The sequence below is a fragment of the Diaphorina citri genome, unplaced genomic scaffold (genome assembly GCF_000475195.1).
Source record: "Diaphorina citri unplaced genomic scaffold, Diaci psyllid genome assembly version 1.1 scaffold30547, whole genome shotgun sequence".
NCBI classification, from domain to species: Eukaryota; Metazoa; Arthropoda; class Insecta; order Hemiptera; family Psyllidae; genus Diaphorina; species Diaphorina citri.
The window spans coordinates 1-1,545 of record NW_007407884.1 but is presented as its reverse complement, the minus strand read 5'-3'; the positions used below and the strand labels follow the sequence as shown (position 1 = coordinate 1,545).

Sequence of the window (1,545 nt, the reverse complement as noted above, 5' to 3'; positions counted from 1 at the left end):
CCCCAGCCAGACTAAGCTGGTCTACTGCCTATTTAAAGTCCCCCAGCCAGACTAAGCTGGTCTACTGCCTATTTAAAGTCCCCCAGCCAGACTAAGCTGGTCTACTGCCTATTTAAAGTCCCCCAGCCAGACTAAGCTGGTCTACTGCCTATTTAAAGTCCCCCAGCCAGACTAAGCTGGTCTACTGCCTATTTAAAGTCCCCCAGCCAGACTGAGCTGGTTTAATCCTTGTAAGCTTCCCTACTCTAATTTTGCTAAATTTAAAGGACATAGTTATTCTCGAATCCAAAGTACCTGTAAAGTGACTTGCCTTCTAAGATGGGCTAGACTAGACGGGTTGTATGCGATGTTGGCAAACACTTGCCGCTCCTCGTAGTCGTACTCACAGAGGATCTTGTTGTCGCACAGGTAGAACCTGTCGCCCACGCAAAACCTGCGGAGAAAACGGAGAAAAATTAGAATGGAATCTAAAATAATAATAGAATAGAAAAAAGCCCTGGTCAGCATTGTAGAATAGAATATAGAAAAGGAGCTCAGATTTTTCAATAGTAGAATTGAATAGAAAAGATTTTAATATATTTACTACGATTAACAATCTTTGATGGTGTATAACAAACTGCACTTCTTAAAAATCATATAAGAATAGACCAAAGCCCTTGTCGGGACTCGAAAGAATTAGAAGTCAGGGATCTTTCATTTTCGACTTTTGACAAATTGTCCTCTAGCTAGAGCGGGTCGCATTTGAAAGAAAATCTGAAGTAGCCTTCCAGAGCCTTGGACAGAAGTTGCTTTCTCTATATGCTCATAATACTTACCTATGGTTGCATTGCTGACAGGCAAAACACTCTAGATGGTACACATTGTTCTTGGCTCGCATGACCATTTCAAAGGCAGGTATCACTTTGGTACACGCGGCACAATAGCCTGTCGTCCCGAACAATCTGTGAGCAAGGAACAGAGAAGCAATCATTAAAACGATGCGATATGATGGTTCAAAACCTTTGAGAGATTGAAAGAAGAATATTCTTCAGAGAGACGCATACCATTAAGTTAACTTGAGACTGTGGGCTTGAAGGTTGGATAGTTGAATTCTTTCCCGCCTCACTCAGGCTGGATGAGTTAGCTTTCCGCCGAATGGAGGGTAAAACCCCCATCACTAAAGGCCTCAGCAGTTATACAGTAAAGTTAAACCCTTTTTTTTTTCTTCAAAAGATTGTAGATACCTTCGTACCGCTTTCGCATTACTTTAAGGCACACTCCTTTACATCCATGCCCAATCCAAGAACTGAAAATTTTGATGAGAAAATTTCCGCCCTGGCCGGGATTCGAACCCAGCTCCTCCGGGTTGAGCGACTCTTGACCATTCGGCCACGGTGGGCTTACCTCAAGTAGTCTCGTTTGCACAGGATCAGGTTGGCCTTCTGGTACAGCGTGGATCCCACCTCGCCTAGTCTACAATCACAGCATCCGCATTTGAGACAGTCTTCGTGCCAGAACAGATCTAGCGCCTTGAGGAGGAAGCGTTCCGTGATGCGTTTGCCACAG

At 44.1% G+C, this 1,545-nt stretch overlaps 1 protein-coding gene across 1 annotated transcript; it reads right to left on the bottom strand.

Annotated features, from left to right (window-relative positions):
• Window positions 1-234: 234 nt before the first annotated feature.
• LOC103523633 (LIM domain only protein 3-like) lies at window positions 235-1,541 on the bottom strand (the record flags this gene model as incomplete). The annotated part of the gene is made up of 3 exons (XM_008488664.3): window positions 235-433; window positions 816-941; window positions 1,384-1,541. Coding segments are annotated over 3 exons (444 nt in total), but the record flags the coding sequence as incomplete, so codon positions are not given.
• Window positions 1,542-1,545: the final 4 nt, after the last annotated feature.